This window comes from Muntiacus reevesi, chromosome 4 (assembly GCF_963930625.1).
Source record: "Muntiacus reevesi chromosome 4, mMunRee1.1, whole genome shotgun sequence".
Lineage (NCBI taxonomy): Eukaryota > Metazoa > Chordata > Mammalia > Artiodactyla > Cervidae > Muntiacus > Muntiacus reevesi.
Window position 1 is genome coordinate 75,029,971 of NC_089252.1, and position 20,919 is coordinate 75,050,889.

General features: G+C 40.0%; 1 protein-coding gene across 6 annotated transcripts in view; it reads right to left on the reverse strand.

Moving 5' to 3' along the window:
* Positions 1-20,919, reverse strand: part of ANO10 (anoctamin 10) — a 208,943-nt gene that overhangs the window by 175,795 nt on the left and 12,229 nt on the right. For all 6 annotated transcript variants that reach the window (XR_010662959.1, XM_065933142.1, XM_065933140.1 and 3 more), the window contains 6 exons: positions 20,413-20,610; positions 19,023-19,157; positions 8,654-8,773; positions 5,781-6,350; positions 3,834-3,889; positions 789-863 (listed from right to left, as the gene is read on the reverse strand). Coding sequence is in view for 5 of the 6 variants with exons in the window: in XM_065933142.1 (XP_065789214.1) it covers positions 789-863; positions 3,834-3,889; positions 5,781-6,350; positions 8,654-8,773; positions 19,023-19,157; positions 20,413-20,610 (1,154 nt within the window). In the remaining variant the exon portion in view is untranslated. The remainder of the gene's footprint in view (positions 1-788; positions 864-3,833; positions 3,890-5,780; positions 6,351-8,653; positions 8,774-19,022; positions 19,158-20,412; positions 20,611-20,919) is intronic.

Below are 20,919 nucleotides of genomic sequence, written 5' to 3' on the forward strand. Positions count from 1 at the left end.
TTATATTTAGTATAGTTACTAGGAACACAGTATTTTACTTTTATGTCAGCTTTTAGAACTGTAACTACAAAATCTTTTTAACTTTTTCTGTTATATACATTTTTAAATTTCTTGAAAAATGATCCCAAGCTCTCATATAAAGATTAAGAAAGCTAAACTTTGAGAAACTAACGATTGCAGTACATCAAAACCAGAAAAGAATAGCCCTTACTGGTAGGTGGCTCAAGTATTAAAAAAAAAAGAGAGAGAGAGAGAATTTAGAAAGCAATAATTTATACTTCATTTATTATTCACTATGATTATGAGATCCAGAAATGGTAACACAACAAAATATATGTCAGACTTTCATAAATACCTCAGAAATGATACAACACTGCATAGCATCTGCTGGTCTGCAAAGTTTAACAACTAACTAGTTTAAAAATGAAACGTGGAAGACCTACTTAGGGTTATACCAATCACCACCACCCTGAGACACACACAGAAGTTCAATTGATGAATTCATTTTTTTGCTGTTAAAATTGCTTTTACAAGCTTTGGTATGAACTATATATTTGAGTTTAGTGCCCTAAATGATTAATTTTGCACTTTGGTTAGCTTCAACTAACTTCTTTCCAGTTGAGCACAATACATAGTGTAATTGCTAATGGTTTCTTTTTTAGAACTGAGCTTAGAAATACACAAAATTTAATAATCTTGTCAAGATAATAAGGGGAAGACCATTACATTACTATATGAAACCACCTTGCAAATCAAAAAAATTGATACCGTCTGTTTTTCACACTCACCTGACGCAAAAGCTTCATATCCCTCAGGACAAAGGCAATGTAGAAAAGTGAGGCAAAGCAATTCAGAAAGTTGAACTGCCAAAAAAAAAAAGAGAGACAGAGAGAGCAATATTTAATATTGGGTCACTGAACTTTATTACAATTTGTGGAGCCCTACACCAAGGCCACGGATGCAGTACCCCATACCAAGGTCATCTCTGGAACTGAGCGAGCCCCAGAGCGACCACGGCCATGAGCCTTCCGGATCTAAACTGGCCAGCTCCCTAACCCATATTAGGTAAAAATACCCACCCTAACCAATCACTTAATGCCACCCTTCTAGCAGGTATTTTCTTTGTCTTGAGGCTGTAAAGACTGGCCACCAACCCAGGAAAACCATCTGCTCTCCCTTAAGCCGACCCGCTGTTCCTGCTCTAATAAACTCTATTTTCCTCTCATTCTGCCTCTTGTTTGGAAATTCTTTTCCCAACACATACAGGCCACGACACAACTGTAAATATCACATTTAAAGACGTCATGAGGGACTTCTGGTCCCAACAAGATGGCAAAGACTTGTTTCTCCCACGCCCCCCATCAGGAAGCACACCTACGGGCTCCAGAAATATCGCGAGACGCGACCAAAGCGGAACTCGGAAGGTGCTGAGAGGACTACACAGCATCAGTACATCTTACGTCCCTACTGCTTCTTACAAAAGAGAGTTCAGTGTCTCCCACCTCCAACCTCGTAATCTGGGCAGCCCAGGGAGGCACAGTCCCTGCCCACCCTGCTTGGAACAGGAGTCCTAGAACAGGCAAGCCCAGCGTCGCTAACAACGAGCTGCCAGGGGATATGCCCTCCTTCCTCTCTGCCCTGCCGGGCCTGCCACTCCCCGCCCCACAGAGAAGATACCTGGATGGAGGGGTCAGGACCCAGTAAAAAGGGACCCAACCCAACAGGCAGCCCAGCCTTGGAAGCCTCTCTGTGCCCCAGGAATCTGAGACCCCCCCACTCTCCCAGAGACACACCTAGGAAGCCGGGTGGCAAGAGCAAGAGAGAGGAGCCACAGCAGCCAGCCGGGTAGCATCTTTGTCGCCATGGGCCTGAGACTGCCCTGCCCAGACACCTGGTCCGGGGGCTGGGGGTGTAGAAGCGGGGATGGGGATCCCATCGTAACAACTGCCATTTCCCTTTTTTTTTTTTTTTGGTGGCGCCATGCGGGTGTGTGGGATCTTGGTTCCCTGAACAGGGTTGGAACCCATGCCCCCTGCCCTGTAAGCGTGGAGTCTTACCCATGGGACCACTAGGGAAGTCCCCAACAGGTGCCATTTCTTCCACTAGTTCACCTGCTCAAGAACCTGCAACTACCTCCGGGACACACGAGATTCCTTCTGGTCCCCCAGCCCCACGCTGGCTACTTCTGGCTTTCCAACACTGCTTTCTGAGACAGAAGACTGCTGTGTGCAGTGTGAGCACTTCACTAGCCACGGAAGGGGGAGTCGCTGGAGAGAGTGGGCAGTGACATAATGTGGGGCAGGGGGAGGGATGGGGGTGCTAAGTTACAGTAGAAGTAGAATAGCAAAAGCTCGGAAGGCCGAGAAACACCCTCCCCACAAGATTAAACAGGGAGAGTCGGGACTTTTCTGAAGGTCCAGTGGTTAAGACTCCACACTGCCAATGCAGGGGGGATAAGTTTGATCCCTTGTCAGGAAACAGGAAACCAAGATCCCACATGGAGAGTGGCATGGACCCAAAAAAAAAAAAAAATTTTTTTAAATAAATTAAAAGGGAAGAGAGAGACCTAACAAGCACAGGAGAGGATGAGCAGACTCTCAGGAGTGAGTCTTTTTATAAGATAGTCACCTGTCACTGTATCTAGCACCAACAGAGAATAACCTGGTCTTACAAATGGCTAAATTCTTTAAGACAAATGGGGTGTTTTACCTCTAAGGGCAAGAGCTCTGTTTTGTGATCTTTTCAAAGAATCTTTTAATGCATCACACATCCCCCTGTTCACATTCTCACACAGACAATACAGAACGTAATATCCTTGCTGAGTCAGCACCAACATTTTGAATTATTTTACAGGGCTAGAATGAGGCCCTCAGAGCCTTTTTAGATACAGATGGCTGCTTGCCCCTTTTCTAATGTCCAAATTGCTAAAGCTGCTGAAGTCTCATTACTTATTTATGAGAGGTTTTCTATTTCCTTCCCTACTCTTGCTTCTATAAATGTACCTACTTGCAGAAACCTAATCACCTTCCTAATGATGGCTTCTGATCCTTTAAGGATGGAAAAATCAGATAAATAAGCTTCTCAGAATGACTTCTGGAGCTGGAACAAAGGCTCTTTCTAAGCGAGGGTCTGGATTCCTCTCTCGGGAGTAAAGTACACGGACTGTGTTAAATCAATTCCAGTGCAGAACTGCAGAGTTCAGAGGACTCTCTATGCACCTTTCTTGATTCTCAGCTATGTTACAGATGGCTGAAGTAATCTCCTGATACACAAGGTGCTTTCAAGCCACCTCTTTCTTATTGCTAACAATGGTGGGAAGAGGCATAATTATGAGCTTCTACATAAGCAGCAAGCAGGTTACACAGTACTTACCCTCCATCCCTTTCCTCCTGCCCTTCAAAATACATGCTAGAAACCTCTTGGACTTTGGAAATTCCTTAGACAAAATTTTAAAAAATAATAATTTAGCACTCAATCACTAAATAGTAGGTGGGTAACTGGAAAGATTGGTGAATAATGAAACATTCAAACCTGAGTCACCAAAAGGAAAATAAGAGAAACATGTCTATAGTGTTTCAAACAACTGGAAATTGGCTATAATACTAATTTTTATATTTAAGTCTTATATCATGGACACATTTGTAATAAGACTGCTGAGTGTGTATATAAATATACTTATTAATCAATCCCTGCCTTTCTGGACAAAGTATATTAACTACTATTACCTGATATTTTAAATTATAATCAAGTCTTCATATTCATAGTCCTAAATGTTAAACAGTATATACTAGTTTCATAATTACAATGGATCTGTATATAAAAGTTCTACTTACCACTAACACTTTCAGAATTAGGTGATTCTGGTAGGCAGATTCCAATCTGTGATTCTCTAAAATATTAAAAGGGAGAAGTAATGTCTCTCAGATAAGAAAGCAGAACGGGAGTTGTCATGAGGTGAGGTGAAGCCTGTGCTGAGGGCAGCCATGTCCAACCACAGAGCCTCAGTTAGTAACCGCACTAGACAGTCAATCACGGCTACTGCTTCCCACCAAGAACATCAAACAACAAATAAAGACGCATTTTTCGAGGTACTGAAATAGCACTGTGGTCTGAAATTATTTTTTAAAATATTAATGCAACAAAGAAATGATCCCACACACAGCCACCAGAAAAGACTGTGTGAGCAGTAATAGTAAAATTGGGAGCAACCTCTGAAGAGTAGTAGGGCAAGAAATCAAATTTACAAGAATTAACTTAAAAGGAAACTCAAGTTTCCATCCTCAGAAAAAGAGACACTGTGCAGGTCCCAAGTTGTTATTATTGTTTAGATGTGTCTGACTCTTTGAGACTCCATGGACTGTAGCCCACCAGGCCCCTCTCTCCATGGGATTCTCCAGGCAAGAATACTGGAGTGGGTTGCCATTTCCTTCTCCAAGGAACCTTCCAGACCCAGGGCACAAACCTGCATCTCCAGTGTTGGCAGGCTGGTTCTTTACTGCTGAGACACCACAGCAGGCAAAAGGACAAAAGGGGCAGATTCTGAACAGAAGTATCACCTTGCACAGAGAGGTGATGTTAGGCTGACCTGGATTTGAACCTAAACTCAGTCAGTCAGTCACTGTGTGACCTTGGGCAAGTTACTTAACCTCCTGACACTCAGCCTCCTTGCCTACAAAACAGGCCTGACGCTACCCTTCTCTCAGGGTTACTGTCAGGATTAGAACTACTACAAAAACCACAGCTCAGCTCAAGGAAAGCACTCAGCAAATAGTAGCTAGCAACTGTGTTCCAATAAAAGTTTTTTAAAAAATCTCATGAGAACAAAAAGAAATAAATGGTGTGTGTTAGTCACTCAGTCGTGTCCGACTCTTTGAGACCCCATGGACTGTAGCCCGCCAGGCTCCACTGTCTGTGCGATTTCCAAGGCAAGAATACTGGAGTGGGTTGCTGTTTCCTTCTCCAGGGGGTCTTCCTGACCCAGGGATCAAACCCGGGTCTCCCGCATTGCAGGAAGATTCTTTGCAGGCAGATTCTTTACCGTCTGAGACACCAGAGAAGTCCCAAATAAATAGTGTCTGTTGTTATATAACTAATATAAAGAATTTAAAATATCTGTATGGTCCAGAAGTTCAGGCCTAGACGTCTTCCTAGGGGTTAATATATTAATAGCATATTTATTTGTTTGACTGAATAAATTAATTAAAGAGAAAACTGCCTATCAAGACCCTTTTTAAACTATAACCAAGTTCACCTTTTACCACACAGACAGACAAGAACAGCCTCCTTCCCTGAGTTCAATGGCAGGCCTGTGCCCCACGCAGTTACACAAGTGGTTTTCAGACCCTAGACACAGAATACGGTGATGATTCAGGCAATCTTATCCCTAGCATAAAACACAATATAGTATGAGAAGCACAGGTTGGATAAGCCTGGCTCTGCCATTTGCTGTCTGAACCTTGATAACGCTCAGTATCTTTCTCCACAAAATTGTGAAATAACTTCTATTTCATGGTGCCCTGAGAAGGGGAAAATGAGGAACTATGGATAAAGTGCTTAGCAGGGCACCTAGAGCATAGTAACTAACGATACATCAGAGCTGTGAGAACCGTGACCTGGAGATCATGGGAGTTCCCAGAGCCCATGAACTTCTCCTTATGTCTCTACAACGAGCCCAGAGAAATATCTATCTGCTCTGCCAGGTAGTGCTTCTAAGAATCCTATGATAGAAGCAATGTTTCTTATAGGCATGTAAGACATAAATACAAAGCGTCAAGTCTTACCCCATGAGGTTAAAAACTCAGCGGCGTATCGATAGAGGCGGTTCATGATCTCAATCACGATGGCATAGATGATGCTGGGCACATACAACAAGATGCTGGTCCACTCGGACCCGCTGTCCTCATGCAGACCCAAGGCCCAGGCCTCCATGTCAAAGTAAATCATCATGACAAACAGAGAGAAATACAGACAGAGGCACACGAAGGGCAGGGAGACCAGGTAAATGCGCAGCTGTCTCTTGTAGCTGGGGTAGAGCGGCTCCTCCCGGCCAGTGACTGCATTGATACCCAGGACTCCGTGATACCCTGGCCGGGGCTCCTCGAACTTCCTCTTCATGACCAGGGTACCCCACCGATAGGTCATGCTGGCACAGCCTCGCTTCCACACTTCCAAGATCACCGTGGACCAGATCAGGTTGAATGAGGCGAAGATCACATACTTGTCATAGTCTTCCCATGCAAACAAGTAATAAGGTAACCCAATGATGGCCATGGGGATTAAGGCAAACGTGAAATACTCCAGGAAGCCAAAATAAAGAGCGATGGTTTCTCCAAAGTAGCCACGAATTCTGTCTACAATCAAAGGGGGGAAAAAGAGACCGTTAGCACAGACTGCCGAAGAATTTTTTTTAATCATTTCAAGTAAGCTTATTCACTTTAGTTAAGCGGGGATCATTTAACAACCTTATTTCCCAATCAGTGGGTAATAGTAAATTCATTCTCCGTCAAGTACAAAAGTCCCACTTGTCTGCAGAGCAAGCCTGACACCTCCCCGGGCTTCGGGCTCAGGCCATAGCTCCTGGGGCTGCTCTGTCAGGCATCCTGGGTCTGCTTTTCTTTACCTCCTCACTGATGGATGCCCTCTTCACAAGGAAAAACTCACCTTGGGCTCATCCCAAATCTCCAAGTTTCCTAGTTGAAATTCAGCCATGGCCAATGAACCATCTTTTCATTTTTTTACTGGCCATACCTCTGGGAATGCGGAACTTCCCCAACCAGGAATGGAACCCATGGCCCCTGCAGTGGATGCACAGTCTTAACCACTAGACCACCAGGAAGTCTCACAGCCAATGAATCATCTTAATTTGGGGGGTTATTTTATGGTCCCCATTTTTCTTACACTTTAATACTTTAGAGTAATAGAGGTTATTTTCAAAGAAGACTCCCCATCCATAGTATCCTGCTCCTCCCGCTACCCAAAGCTATATATTTTCATCAATGTGTCATGGCAAACTTTTCAATACCCTGAATAAAAATTATTCAAAAGCACAAACAATATTATACATGTTAACTTCTAGAACAGCCATGGAACACATTTATCTAAACTTTCATACACCCACTGGGCAGAAGGGCCAAGCAACATCACTGCTAATTGTCTGTGAACTTGACACAAGCTAACTAACACAAAAGAGGTCACAAACACTGTGCCCTTTGTCAGCCACATCTACATGGGTGAGTTGGGACCTGCATTGGGACCAGGGTGGGATGCAGGTGGTAAGGGAGGTGTAATAGTCAGAATTAGTATTCTTGGTTAATTACATGCAGTTTAAAAAAAAGAAAAACACAGTGTTTTAAGATAATGTATCAGATCAGTCTATAGGGATGGTTCAGACTAAACAAAGACACTGTTTTCCCCTATCTTTAATTCTCCTATTAACTCAGGAGCATGTTAAAATTAAAAAAAACAAAAACAAAAACAGAGGGTATGATAAACTAACCTCAAATGAGAATCAGGTTAAAAGATACCCAAGCAATTAAAACAAACAAAAAAAGACACTCATGGGCCTTGGCTCCAAATCAAACCACCTCTCTCTTTTGATCTCAGGACAAGTTCACAAGATCTTCCTGAGTCCCAGTTCTCCCAGAGGCTTCAAGACCACTACTAACCTGTGCTCAGCCTTCACCATCAACTCGCTTTTCCCCACCTGCTTTCTAAGATATAGCTACTGGAGACTGTTACTTACAAGACCTAGAAGTAATATTTAAATTTACAGCCACTTAAAGGCTAAACAAAGTGAAGAAATGTCGTATAAGTGAAACATAAAATGATTTTTACATCACCTGGAAGTATCAACATTTTTCCTTTCAAAGAATTCAAGTAAAAACTCAAAATGCAATTTTAAAATTGGACCCTAAAATGACTTTTTGCTCATTATGACAATATTACAATGACCGTTTTCAGAAATGGAAGTTGGAAGGAAAGAAAATTTTAGAGGAATTCCCTTAAACAAAGAGAAAAAGGCAATGTTCTTTCAAGAAAAACTGACAGTAATATTTATGGTGAAAACTACCAGCTTAAACATAATCTTTACACTTAAAAAACATCACTAAACCACAAACCTTGAACATCCATATTAACATAAGTTTACACAGAATAATGTTCAACATCCACTGAATAAATTAATGGTTATTCTTCTAAGTGTCTCGAGAGAAAATGGACAGATCCAGTAATGCACACCAAGATCCTTACGAATTATCTCAAAAGATGCTTAGGACTGCTAGTCTGCTGCTAAAAATGAGCAGAGCTTGGCCCACTCCAAATAATTAGCTCTAAAGAAACAGCAACTTTCAAATACAAAATATTCATGGTCAAAGTGAATTCTTACAAACTATGTTCTACAACAAATCAGACACACGCTCAGGATGGCCACTCTGGACTGTCCGTGTCATTGGTGACACTTAATAAAAGTCTGTAATTCACTTCATCTAAAATGATATTAAGAATAAAATAGATCATGCAATCCACCTTATCCTCCTCACCACTTTTTTTGCCCACACAGCTGTGAGTCCCGCCCATCACAGCATTAAATATCCACCCAAGAAGGACATCACCAACTGCTGTGTCCTCCTCTAAGAGAGCCGGCACTTACACGTACCTATGGGCTGGAACTTCAAGGTAAATCGAGTATACCAGGTGTCCTCAAGCTTCTTCAGGGCCTCATTGTCATGCAGTGGGAACACCTGAACCACAATGCCAGACGTGAGCAGCCTTCTCACTGCAGAAGGAAATTATGAGATGGGTTGACATTTCTCGTGACATACTTCCATCAAATGCTACCCAGACTCTCCAGGAAGAGAAAAGGGCTACATAAAGACCAGTACTGTCCTGCCTGCTCCCAAGGGATATTCTTCTGTTCTTCAAGATGTCAAAATCTTTACTACTTCCTTTGACTATGAAAGCAATACAAGTTGATGTAAAATTTTCAATCTTACAGAAATGCACAGATTAGTACTGGAGAGGCCCGGGTATTCTCTCCCTCCCACAAAAAAATAACCACTGTAAACGCAATTAAGTGTATAAGCTGACTTCAAAATAAACATCCATAAATATTTATTTTAGATAAAAAGGAACCATTCAAAAAAAAAAAGGAACCATTCGCTACACATCATTCTGTAATCTTCTCATGGAGTGGTAGTAAATGATGAATATTTCTCAATGCCAATGTAAATAGAACATGAATATCCTTTTACATAGTGTCATAATATTTCCTCCCATGAAGTGCTATAATTGAACTAACTCTTTATTGAAAAATATTTATTTCCTTTTTTTGGCTATTATAAATAATGATAAAATTCTTGTAGATCTAACTTACCCCACATGCCTATGATTTCCTCGTTATATATACTTAGAAGTGCTAGGTCCAAGAGCAGAGTGTATGTGTATTAAACTTAGACACATATTACAAAACAGCCTCTAGAAAAATTTTACTCATTTGTCTTCCCACTACAGTGAAAATAAGACGATGTTCAATTCATGCTCACTGATACGGAGTATTTTCAAAACCATTTTTCTCTTTTCTAATCTGCTAACAAAGACTTTGGAGAAGGAAATGGCAAACCACTCCAGTGTTCTTGCCTGGAGAATCCCAGGGACAGAGGAGCCTGATAGGCTGCCGTCTATGGGGTTGCACAGAGTCAGACACGACTGAAGCGACTTAGCAGCAGCAACAAAGGCTTATGTTCACAGCCAGCAAATACAAAAAAAAAAAAAAAAATACTTCCTGCTTTCATTTGGTATGAAATCATTTGGTATGATTTTAACACTTGTGCACATATCTAGGCAATGAGACAGGCTGGGACCTGGGACCCTTCACAGAAGTGTTTGCACCTGGACAAAAGTCTCTTGCAGCAACAGAATATACGGGACTAAAACCTACCTTACACAGGCCAGGTGCAGTTGGAGCAAATTATGAACAGTGAGATTCAAAAAGGCCACAAACCAACTGCCACTTCTGAGGCGCTGAGAGCAGGAGCAGGTACCGCCTGCTTCCATCCCCGCACACAGCACCACTGAGGGGTGGGCAGGGCAGGTAAGCCCGCCCTCCATCCTGGCCCACCAATCCGCGCCCGCCCTCTTACCTGACCCCGCCCCCTTACCTGACCCCGCCCCTGCCCCTCCCCCCCAGGAGCGAGCAAGGGCGCCTGTTACCGCTTTCCCATGCGCTGCAGCAGGAGGCCCAGTAAAGCCGTGCCTGAATTTCACCTGGCCTCTTATCAATTTCTGTTGAATAAAGAGGCCAAGGACTCAGGTCAGTTACAGAAAGACAAACACATTTAACCGAAGACAATACCCCCCAGTGACAATAAATGAACATGAGGTAATCTTTCACCCATAATTATTTAGACTCTGGGTGGCTGGGTCTTCGGGTCTTTCCGAGGGAATGTGTTCTGCTCGTGGAGAACTCCGATGCACTGCCTCGTGCCCTATCTGGGGAGATGGGACTTTTCACACGAGTTCCCAGCAGTCTCTGCCTAAAGACTATGGCCGCTTATAAAATGGAGCTCATCAGGAAAGAAAGGCCTGCTGTTTGCCTCCATGGATAGGCTCTGAGTTCTTTAAGGTTTATCAGCTCATCTCTACTGAGGGCTGCCTACTTTATCTCCAATCTACCTTGTTCCTACAGACAAGTGATGAGCATGTCAGGCAACAGGCCCCTCGAGGAGGACAGCAAGTCAGTATCTGCAGCGTGGAAGAGAAATAGGATTTACGTCTTCCATGCAGATATACTACATGTAACAAAGAGAGATGGCATCTCAGGACAGAGATCCTGTTACAAAACCTTCAGTGTAATTTTAAAGAAAACCTAACTTCTTAGAAATGGGGGGGAAAAGGATAATAAAGAGGAGATATTTGGTACTAACAATAGAAAAAATTATCAATATGATCACGAGGGATACTGTCTTTGGTTAAATTTGTTCATCCCAGATATGTGTAGAAGTATTAACATCATACTGGTCAAATAACTGCTGGAAGCAGGAAGTGTTTTTCTGATTTTGATACTTGCTGTTTGTGAATGTAGGCCTTTGGTATCAGGTTAGAAAAAAATAAAACTGATTTTGAAGATACAAGAAAAAGTACGGATCTCAAAAAAAAGAAAGGATTCTTAATAGCTGGTTCTCCTTACATCTCGTGCATAAGTTACACACATAAGTTCAAGAAAAGTCTTGAAAAGCTAGGGATGTGATAAAAAGCCTCGTTCTCCATGACTGGAAAAGGTGTATAGTTTAAGTTATATCAGAGCTGGTGCTGTCAAATCCATTTTTTAAACATTTTTATTCTAAAGTGTTTCAGAGAATTGTTTTCTTCAGCTAACAGGAGAGAAAGTCAATCCCCACATCACTTCTCGTTCTTAGCTCTTACTGAGGGATGCACAGCTGTATCTTATTCTTCTATCACTATCCTTTTCAACTACTACATCAAGTTTAACTTTGAACTGATTTATGGCATCTAAATTACTATTTTACTATTTCTAAGCTCTTTTTAAAGAAATTATTCCATTCTGCTATAGAAGACATTCCAGGCCTGCATAAAAAGCTGCTTGTAAACCTCTAAAAATAGGGTTGCAAACTAAGGGACTGAAAGAGACCATAAAGCTTCAAGTCCTAAGTCACTGGGCGTCACTTCACCACCAATGCCAAAAGCATGGTTCTGGTTTCAGCCTCTAAAAATAGAGGAGGTGGGTTTTTTTTTTCTTCAGTCAGTCCTTGGACTTTTCTCTTGTCAGCTAAAAATGTAATTAACATGAGCCTTACCATCAAAGGAAAATAATGCTGTCTATGCCTATTTAAAGAAAGGAACAATTTAGGACTTCCCTGGAGGTCCAGTGGCTGACTCTATGCTCCTAATGCAGGGGGCCCGGGTTCAATCCCTGGTCTCCCTGGTCGGGCAACTAGATCCCACATGCTGCAACTAAGAGTTTGCATACTGCAACAAAGATCCCATGTGCCAAAATTAGGACCCGGTGCAGCCAAACAAATAAAAATAAATATTAAAAAATAAAGAAAGTAACAATTAAAACCAAGATACCGTTCTTTAAGAATGCTGAATGATCCACTGTCAAGCACTAGGACTATTACTATTACAGACGTTTAAGAATTAGTCACAGTAACCATAATCTAATTTAAGGGAGACTGTAACTTGGCTTATACTAGGGACCCTCTAAATAAAATAATGCAAAGACAATACTAACACAGCCTTCAGTTAATGTGACATAAAAGTAAACACAAAAGCCACTCTCACAATTCCTTACAGTGTCTCGGTGAGACAGGGAGGAACAGGTGATGCTGCCTCCAGTCCAGCAGACAGGTGATGAGCACGCAGCACCCACAGGAAGAGGAGGCTGCACGGGAACACAGGGCCCCTGCCGCCCCTGCTGCTGGCCCCCCTCCCAGGCCCCTCCTGTCTTAATGAGGAATGAACTTCTTTTCTTTTTTTTTTTTTTGATACCTATGCTTTCAAAATGCATTTTTATATTCCTGTATTGTTTTCATCCCTGATTAACATAACTACAAATATGTATGTGGCAAAACACAGTGTGTACAGAGACATACAGATATATATACAGAGATATATGGGACCATACCCAGCAATACACACAAACACACACATCAATGGTTTGTCTTATATGCATGCCTGCTACAGGATATTTACTTGACATTCTATTATTCTCATAAGGCAATAATTTTAGAAGACAGAATATATCTGACCACTCTAAACATCTATATGCATAAGATATTCATAGGTAATTACTGTAATGTCCTAAAAAATAACAATATAATATTTAAAAACCTCACAAGAGATCGCTATGTCCCATCTATCAAAACATGACAATCATCTGATAGACATTTTGAGACACAGCTTTTACCTAAACTGAATAATATCCCTTAGGATAAAGTTAATATATAAGAAAGTTGCCACTCTCTCAATGCCTCTTTCTAAAGAGTTTTTCACTAGATTACTTGCATGACTGTTAGTTACTAGGAGTCAACAGTCAAAGGCAGTCAGAGAGTCTGAGGAGATCTTGGCTCACACAGAAAACTAGAAAAGGGATGCCCCAAGATGGCCACTGACAACTAAGACACATGTATAACCAGAAAGAGAATGTGGACCTCCTGGTTACAAGTGGTGGCAGAAAGACATCCTTGTCCTGTTCTTGTTCATGAGGCCAAATTAAAAACAACAAAGGAAATAAGAACCATAAAGGGAACCCCTACCCTTGATGATAGTAAAACAAGTGAACAAACAAACAAAAAAAACTATAAAAACTATGAAAAGTGGCCTTAAAAATCAGTCCAGGGTTCTAAGCTAAGAGCAAGCTGCGGCCAAGCAGGCAGGAGGCAGGGTTCTCCTGCACACTGAAGGGTGGGAAACTACTGTCCCGGAACCCAGAATGCAGGCTAAGGGGGTGCTCCCTGCCTGGGACCATAGCCAGGCCAGAGACACACGGCTGGAGGAGGGAGAGAGCTGCCTACTGGCATGGAGAGGTGGGTATAGGCAGCACAGCAGCTGTGGTCTTGGTTGGCCAGACAGACGGAGAGGCCAAACCCAGCAACACTCCTCTTAAGAACAGGGCTCCAGGGATTTAACCCTCCCGGTGGTCCAGTGGTTCAGAATCCCCCTTCTAAGGCAGGGGATGAGGGTTCACTCCCTGGTCAGGGAATGAAGATCCCACATGCCACAGGGCAGCTAAACCCGTACACCACAACTGCTGAGGCCAAGCACTGCAACGAAAACATCCTGCGTGATGCAACCAAGACCCAACACAGTCAGATAAATGAAGAAATAAAGGAAAGGGCTCCACCGAGGCTCTAAGTGACTCAAGGAGAACACACTGCCAGGCAGAACCCCAATTCCTGACCACCCCAGTTCCTTCCTGACTGGAGGCCCCCCAACATCCCCTCTCCCAAAACAGCTGGTCTGGAAAAAATAGGGGTTCATTAAAAAAATAAGCAAATGCCACAAAGAAACTGACGTCAAACTATGCAAGAATACTCTAAGAGGAAAGTCATTTTTAAAAAGGTAGAGAAGAAATACAGCAAAAAAAGTTCCAGTATAGAGCAAAGAAAAATTATGGAATTCTTCAAGGAGTTCATGAAATTAAAGCAAGCCACATCTCTGAATTAAAATGAAGGAAAACCTCTGAGAGCTGAAGGTGGGAGCCTGGAAAAGCAAAATATCAGAAAAATAAAACTATTACAGATACAAAGAAACTTACAGTAAAAGCTACTGAAAAAGTAAAGACTGAAAGAACAAAGCTGAAAAATGGTGGACATTCCTAAAAAATTACATAAAAGCTTTAAAATATTTCAGAGAATATATGACATATATATAAAGTATATACATTACATACATATGCGCGCGCACACACACACACACACACACACAAATGGCATTCTTAAAGACAAGAACAGAAAATAAAACCAAATAACTCTTCAAAGGTAACTGAAGAAAATGTTTTTGAAATCACGGTAATCTTTAATCTACACACAAAAGATGATATGTCCAACAAAAAACTGCTATGAGATAATTAATATCAAGACACACACAGAAACTGGAAATGCAGACAAAGAAGAATGATAAGTACCTACATTCAAGTTTCCAGACACCTCCCGAAAGTCATACAGGTCAACCAGGAGAGCAGGCAAAAGCATCTATACCACATGACTAACCCAGAGACAGAGGCAACTACAAGATGCAGTTTACATGGAAGCCAGGCAGTAAAGCATGAACACACTCTTGGTTCCCGAGTGTACACGGGACATTTTCCAAGACAGACCATATGTTAGGCCTCAACAGATTTAAAAAGATATGGATTATAAAAAGTATCCTCTGACCACAGCGGGATGAAGTTGGAAATCAATAACAGAAGGAAAACTGAGGAATTCACAAATGTGTGTAAAGTAAACATCACATTTGGAAACAGCCAGTGGGTCAAGGAAGAAACTACAGAGGAAATTAGGAAATACCTAGAAATGAATGAAAACCAAACACAATATACCAAAACACATGGGACACAGAGAAAGCAAGTCTAACAGGGCAGTTTATAGCAACAAATGCTTATATTTAAAAACAAGAAAGATCTCAAATAACAACCTAACTTTACTATTAGGGAATCAGAAGAACAACAATTTAAAACTAGCAGAAGGAAGAAAATAAGAAAGATTGGAGCAGAGATAAATCAAACAGGATAGAACGATAACAGAGAAAATTAAAAAAACCAAAAGTTGGTTCTTTGAAAAGATCAACAAAATGGACAAATCTTTAGCTAGATGAACTGAGAAAAACAGACAACATAAATTACTAAAATCAGAGATGAAAATGGGTACGTTACTACTGATTCTAAAGAAATCAAAAAGATTGTAAGAGTATAGTGTGAATACCTGTACCCAACAAACTGGCTAGCCTAGATGAAATAGACAAATTCCTAGAAACACAAAACATAGCAAAACTAAATCAGGAAGGAAGAGAAAATGTGAACAGATTTATAATTATAAAGGAGTAACTAAAAAAATCTCATGACAAAGAAAAAATGTGAACTTGATACCTTCACTGGTGAACTTTACCACTATTTAAAGGAAAACTAACATCAATCCTTCTCCAATTTTCCCCAAAAATTTAAGAGGAAGGAACACTACTAACTCACTCTATGAGGCCAGAATTACCCTGACACAAAGTCAGACAAAAGCACTACAAGAAGAGAAAACTATAGACTAATATCCCTCATGAACAATGACGCAAAAATCCTCAGCAAAATACTAGCAAAGTCAATTCAGCAACATGTTAAAAGGATCACACACCATGACAAGTGGGATTTATCCTGAGAATTCAAGGATAGTTCAATACACTAAAATCAATCTATGTAATACATCACATTAACAGAATGAAGAGGGAAAAAAAACAACAACTCACATTATGTTGAATGGTGAAAGAATGAAAGTTTTCTTCTAAAATCAGAAATAAGACAAAGATGACCACTTTCATCACTTTTATTCAACATGCTATTGGAAGTTTTAGCCTGAGCAAACAGGCAAGTAAAAGAAATAAAAGACATCAACACTGAAAAATTAGAAGTAAAATTGTCTCTGTTCATGGATAATATCATTTTATATGTAGAAAACCCTAAAATTTCCACAAAAATACTATCAAAGCCAATAAATGAAGTCAGGAAAGGAGCAGGACACAAGTCAACACCTGAAAATCAGTTTCATCTCTATACACTAACAAGGAACTATCTGAAAAGGTAATCATGAAAACGATTCTATTTTCAATAACATCACGAAGAATAAAATACTTAGGAATTAACTAAGGAGGTGAAGGGCTTCCCTGGTGGTGAAGATGGTAAAAAATCTGTCTCCAGTGTGGGAGACCCAGGTTGAACCCCTGGGTGAGGAAGATTCCCTAGAGAAGGGAATGGCAACCCACTCCGGTATTCTTGCCTGGAGAATCCCATGGATGGAGGAGCCTGGAAGGCTACAGTCCACGGGGTCACAAAGAGTCAGACACGACTGAGCTACTGACACACAACCACTCAACAAGGAGATGAAAGACTTATACAAATAAAGACTATAAAACAATGCTGTAAGAAATTAAAACATATACAGAGACATATCCCCTATTCATGGGAGTTTATCTTGTTAAAATCTCAATACTATCCAAAGTAATCTACAGATTCAATGCAATTCCTACAAAATCCCAATGATGTCTTCTGCAAAATTAGAAACACCCACCCTAAAACGCATATGGAATTTCATGGAAACTCAAACAGCCAGAACAATTTTTAAAAAGAAAAACAAAACTTCCTGATGTCAAAACTTACCACAAAGCCAAAATAATCAAAACAGCATCATACTAGCATACAGACAGACTATACAGGCAAAAGAATAGAATAGAGAGCTCAGAAATGAACCCTCACATATGTGGTCAAATGATTTTTACATGAGTACCAGGGTGACTCAATGAGTGAAGAATAGTTTTTGACCATGCTAGGAAAACTGGATATCCACATGCAAAAGAATAAAGTTGCTTAGCACCATACACAAAAATTAACTCAAAATGGATTAAAAACCTAAACATAAAATCCAAAACTATGAAGTTCCTAACATAAAACACAGAGAATAGGCTTCAGGACAGTGACTTTGGCAATAAGTGCTTAGGTATGAACCAAAGGTACAGGAAAATGTTAAAATTTTGTGCATCAAAAGAAAGTATCACCAAAGTAAACAATGGCAGCCCACAGAAGGGGGGAAAACATCATTTGCATATCATATATCTCATAAGGGATTAATATCCAGAATACAAAGAGAATGCCTAAAACTCATGATTCAAAAATAGGCAAAGGACATGCATAGACATTTCTCCAAAGACAACATATACTCAGTATCAACAATCACTAGGTAAATGCAAGTCAAAAACTACAATGAGATAGCACCTCATACCTGTTAGGATGGCTACTATCAAAATATCAGAACATAATAACTGTTGGCAAGAAAGTGGAAAAACTGCAATGCTATACACTGTTGGCGGGAATCTGAAATGATACAGTCCCTGTGGAAAACAGGATGGAAGTACTTCAAAAAAATTAAAAATAGAATTACCATATGATCCAGGAATTCCATTTCTTGTTATATACCAAAAAGACTTGAAAGCAGGATCTCAAAGAAATATGTGTATACCCATGGTCATTATAACCAAAAAGTGGAGGCAACCTAAGCAACCACTGATGAAGGAATGAATAAACAATATGTGGTACATACATACAATGGAACACTGTGTAATCTTAAATAGAAGGGAATTCTGACATATGCTACAACAAAGATAAACCCTGAGGACATTACACCAAGTGAAATATGCCAGTCACAAAAAGAGAAACACTGTGTGATCTCACTTATTTGAGATACATAGAACAGTTGAGACCATAAAGACAGAAGTAAAGTGGTGGTTGCCAGGTCTTAGAGCAAGACAAGGTGGGAGAGTGATTATTTAGTGGATAGAGAGTTTCAGTTTCACAAGACAGAAAGAACTATGGAAATGGACGGTGTTGATGGCTATAAAACATTATGAATGTATTTAATACCACTGACTGTACATTTAAAAGTTTTTAAAATGGTAAATCTTATATGTACTTCAACACTTTTAAAAGAGAGAGAGAAACTTAAAAGAGATAATAACAACCAAAAAAAGGAGTGATCTATGATTGGATCTTAGTTTAAACAAACTATTTGGTGCAAGTGAGAAAATCTGAATACGCACTGACTCGGGCATCTGTCCTCCTAGATGACACTGACTATTACAAGGAAATCAGATTGGGGACACAAAAACTGGTATGTTTAAAGAATTTCTTAGGCAGCAAAAATGTTCTAGGCCTTGGTATTATCTGGGTTTCAGGAAAATTTGGAATTACATGTCGTAAATACTTTCAGTCTACAAACTGGTATTTTCATTCAAATGGAATTACACAAAATCAGAAAGTTACAAACTGCTACTTTGCATTCAGGTATGATGTCCCACTGTGACTCTTCTTAAGTCTTTCTATGTTTGTATCTGTTCATACCCAGTGAGATGAGAGGAGATGGGAAGAAGACTTCAGGAAAAGACCATGTGTCTAGTTTTTATTCCTCCACAGATTTTCATTACACTATAATGTCTGGGCATACGGTAAACTTGGCTAATTTTAACTGAGTAATATGCAAATGCACTCACACTGAATTTTAAGCTTACTGAATGCTGTGAACCTTGATAAAGAAGAAGTTGAGAACCATAAAGAACAAATAAGTTGATCTAAAGCTACAAAATCATGAAGGTCTAAAGGCAAAATATATAATGGTGAAAAAATAAATTAGTGTAAAGTTGCGTAAGTTTCTCAGTAAGGGTGGAAAAGTCATTATAATTTGTTATTTACATACACTAAGCAAAATATAATTGCACTAGAATGTATATTCATGAAATTAGTTGATATAATGACTTACATAATGATTTTCCTGGGTACAATTTTGCCTGGGGGTAACCAGGGATCATTGTTTCATCTCTGGCTCGAAGATTTTCAAGTTCATGTTTGATAATAAATTGACGTTCTGCCATGCTGAGGAAATCATCATTATCATCTAAAACAAAACAAAAATTCATAGTTATTTTCTCAGTGTTAGCCAAAATAAAATCTAAAATATTCAAATAACCTGGGATTATGAAATAATGGTACAGACAATAAATAATTGCCATAAAGAGTAATCCAAGTAATAAAAAGTAAATAGAAAAGGATATTTTATAAGAATAAAAATATTCTGTGATGCCTTCACATAACATAGTCCTTCAATCATTACGCTAATGATTATATGGTTCAAACAACCAAATGGTAGACACTCGCTTGCCCTCATTAAACTGAAATGAACAGAAAGTAATATCTTCTTTAATTTTAACAGTATTTTTAATTAGGAATGGATCTGAAGTTGGCCTACATGGCAAATTCTCTTCCAAACTCTCAAGTCCAGGCCAATTTCCTTGTGGAATCCAACATCCCTCACATAAATGAAGGAGAAGAAAGTCTGATAAGAAAATAGTGTCATTTTTTGACAGGTGAATCCCCTCAACTGTGGTGAATTTCACCTCAATTGTTTATTTACCAATATACAAAAATCCAGAGTGACTGAATCTGAAGAAGTCCAATCGTATCTTCTAACTTTGAAAGACCTTGGAAGGGACCAGCTAGTTTGGTTCTGAAAGCAACCTCCTACTCTGCTATCACAGCCATCCTGGATTTCACAGTTCTTTCCAGAAACCACTCTCTTCTGAAACCCCCTTTGAGGCCAGAACAGAAGCAGGATAGGGGATTACAGGATATGAAATACTACTGTGCTTCTTACTTATATCAATCTAATGAACATCACCATTCTAAGACTTAAAATCATATAGATAAGTGACATATGTCATCTTAGTTTATGTTCATCTATTCCAGAGGTTGAATGGCAACCCACTCCAGTGTTCTTGCCTGGAGAATCCCAGAGACGGTGGAGCTGGCAGGCTGCCGTCTATGAGGTCGCACAGAGTCGGACGCGACTGAAGCGACTTAGCAGCATTCCAGAGGTTACAAAGTAAATCTGCAACCCCAAGTCTGATCTTACCTGGTTTGATAAATAAAATTTTATTAGTACATAGCCTCATTCATTCGCTTCTCATGGCTGCAGGCTGCTTTTGCCTGACAATCGTTGTGCTGAATAAGAGTAGCTATGACAGATCATAGTGTCCACACAGCCTAAATATTTACTATCAGGCCCTTTACTGAAAAACTTTGCTGACCCCTCATCTGCTCATCAGACTTTCTTTTGATAAATTGATTCTGAAAAAAACAATCTTAGAACTTACCATCAAAATCTTTGAAGTTGTGTCGGGTTCCATACGTGAAGGCTCTCATGGTGTTATCACTGCACTCTTTTACCAATCCCACTGCTTCTGCCCCCAGCAACAATCGAATCTGGGAGGCACCGACAAGATACAAGTTCTGATTTTCCAGTGTTTCTTTCTCATATTTATTTAACAATGGTCTAAACAACAGCTGAGCACCTTTGGAAACAAAAGATGAGCACAATCTTGGAAAGTGATAAACATAAAAGTTTCAAATATGAAAGCCCTTTAAATAAGTATTGTTTCTAGTTTGGCAGAAGGCAAATAAATTATATTAACAATTTAAATCCATCTCCCAAATAAATAATAAATAAAAGTAAGTTGGGGAAGGCAGTTCTTTATAGCTTTTTGAAATAAGTGTCAAAACTGGAAAATGTAATAAATGGCTTGTCAGTTACTCAAATTAGAAGTAGTTATTAGACAAGAATCAAATATTTGTTAGCTCTAAATATAAAACTGCACTAAATA